The following is a 2,054-nucleotide window of genomic DNA, read 5'->3' on the forward strand; positions in this document are numbered from 1 at the left end:
ATCCTCTCATCGACTTTATTTTACGCAAGAAGAGAAGGAACCGTCGTGCAGCGTCAAGTAAATCGATCACCAAAGTGTTATATACTTCGGCTACCAGGATAGAAACTAGCACCAAGGCTGTAATTATATCGGCTACGTCCTTGGCCTTGGAGGGAGCCGGAAGCTTGTTCTTTCCCGAAAAGTCAGTCATATCATGAAGACATAAGAACTCGCGCTCCTCCCCCACATCCATTGGCGCAAAGTGTATCACAGAAAGACCGCAATATTCAAAGTCCAAACCGTAGAATCCGCGGGATGCAGCAGGGTGTGGCAAAACATCATTTTTTTTGCGTGTGACTGCCAGGTATCACAGAATAATTGCTCATCAAGAGATGCGTACATACCGTTTACAAGATAGTTGTGCACCGTTGTTTGCTGTTGACTTGGCCTAAACTGCGATTTTGGGTCCGAGGACGCCGCCTTCACCAACGTTCTCGGGCTGCCTTTGCCAAATTAGCCTGGCGAAACGCAATTACTTGATCAATCTCCCTGATCATCTCGGGGTCATCTCCCAGTCGACGGCGCAACGCCAACAGTCGCGCTTCACTCGAGGGCTGGAGGGCTTCAGTATCTCTGGCACGCTTCCCTATTTCGTTCATCTTGCTTGATAGGTCGTGCTGAAGGTCTCCACTGGGCAGCAGGTCGTCATCTGAGTCGCCAAGTTGCTCTATGTTCTCCTCCTCAAGATTTCCTGCCGGCTGCTGCTCCGATCTCATTACCTCGTTTGCTTTTTCCACCGAGGTAATTAGCACATTCGGTACAACAACAACCTGATGTGCTCGTCGACTGTTTCGTGATAAAACACGTAATTGAGAATATGTTCAATTGATAAGTAGACCACGCGAGTTGCCTCTACATCGTATAGCGGAATGTCCTGGCTCTCATCCACTGGAGTCATCGACAGCTTTTTCAGAACCGTGGCAACACTCCTCCTCGCTGCTTGACCTATCCCATTAAAATGATAATACGCGCTGGTATCAACAACTCTCATTTTTAGCATTATATCGAGTACGCTACTCATCCGACACGGTCGCAAGGCGTATGTCTCCAATGCCAAATCTTGTATTTCATCTTCACGAAAGTCCAGTTCAGAGGTCATCACTGAAGGTGACCTGCAAAGTTCCTCAGCCATCCTTCCAGGAGTACCCGACCACGATGCCATAGTCCCAGACTTTTGGTTTTCCATTCGGAACCCGGGCGATACACACCGCACCACCCACATACGTACCGATCCCACTCATCGCTGCTTCCTCGGTAACAGTACTAAACCCCACCCCGGCAATCTCCTTCTTCGTGGTGCAGACCCCAAGGTCTTTCCGGCGACCGCTGGATACACGCTCGACACCCACCTGGCTATGTTCAGCGTCCGAGACTGTCTTGCCGTAGGCATATCCGATTGTCTCGAGCGAGTCGGGCTTTAGGAGCGCGTACCACGTGCAAACAGTCTTGTTGTTGCCCAAAACGGTGCAGGCGAAAGGTCACCAAGGCTAGCAGGTTGTCGAAAACAAAGGAAAAAAAAACAAAACTGAACTCGGCTGTTATCAGCCTTGCTCCTCTCAGCTCCTACATGCTACCTTACAAGCAGTTACTCATCTCGATCAGAAAAAGACAGTCTTCCTCGTTTAGCCCACGGCGTCTTCAACGTATCGGCTGGTGGAAACCGACCTCTTTGCTACGCCACTTGCCAAGGACGTTCTCAATAAGAAGCTTGAGCGTGAGTTTGGGAACAGGAACCATCTGGTTACCAATAGATTAGGTCAAATCCGACAATTGCACTTTAGGTGACGGTACCGGTGGTGCTACCCCAGTACTCCGCGGTAGAAAATCAATGTGCTGGAGAGTGTAACGGGCCCCTTCGCTGTGGAACTTAGCGCTGGGCCCGCCTCATACCCGCTCACTACCGACCGTTTTGGGCGTGACCTATCCCAATACAAAACTAAGATGAAAGGTGTCATCGTGCCGACTTCGACCTATTTTATTGGCTTCGAATCGGATGTGGGCCCATTGGACGCCTT

At 50.1% G+C, this 2,054-nt stretch overlaps 1 protein-coding gene across 1 annotated transcript; it reads right to left on the reverse strand.

The window, feature by feature from the left end:
- Positions 1 to 461: 461 nt before the first annotated feature.
- PPTG_20419 (hypothetical protein) lies at positions 462 to 1,454 on the reverse strand (the record flags this gene model as incomplete). The annotated part of the gene is made up of 2 exons (XM_008919221.1): positions 462 to 825; positions 1,186 to 1,454. Coding segments are annotated over 2 exons (633 nt in total), but the record flags the coding sequence as incomplete, so codon positions are not given.
- Between the last annotated feature and the right edge of the window lie 600 nt (positions 1,455 to 2,054).

Source organism: Phytophthora parasitica (assembly GCF_000247585.1).
Source record: "Phytophthora parasitica INRA-310 unplaced genomic scaffold supercont2.586, whole genome shotgun sequence".
Classification (NCBI taxonomy): Eukaryota; Oomycota; class Peronosporomycetes; order Peronosporales; family Peronosporaceae; genus Phytophthora; species Phytophthora nicotianae.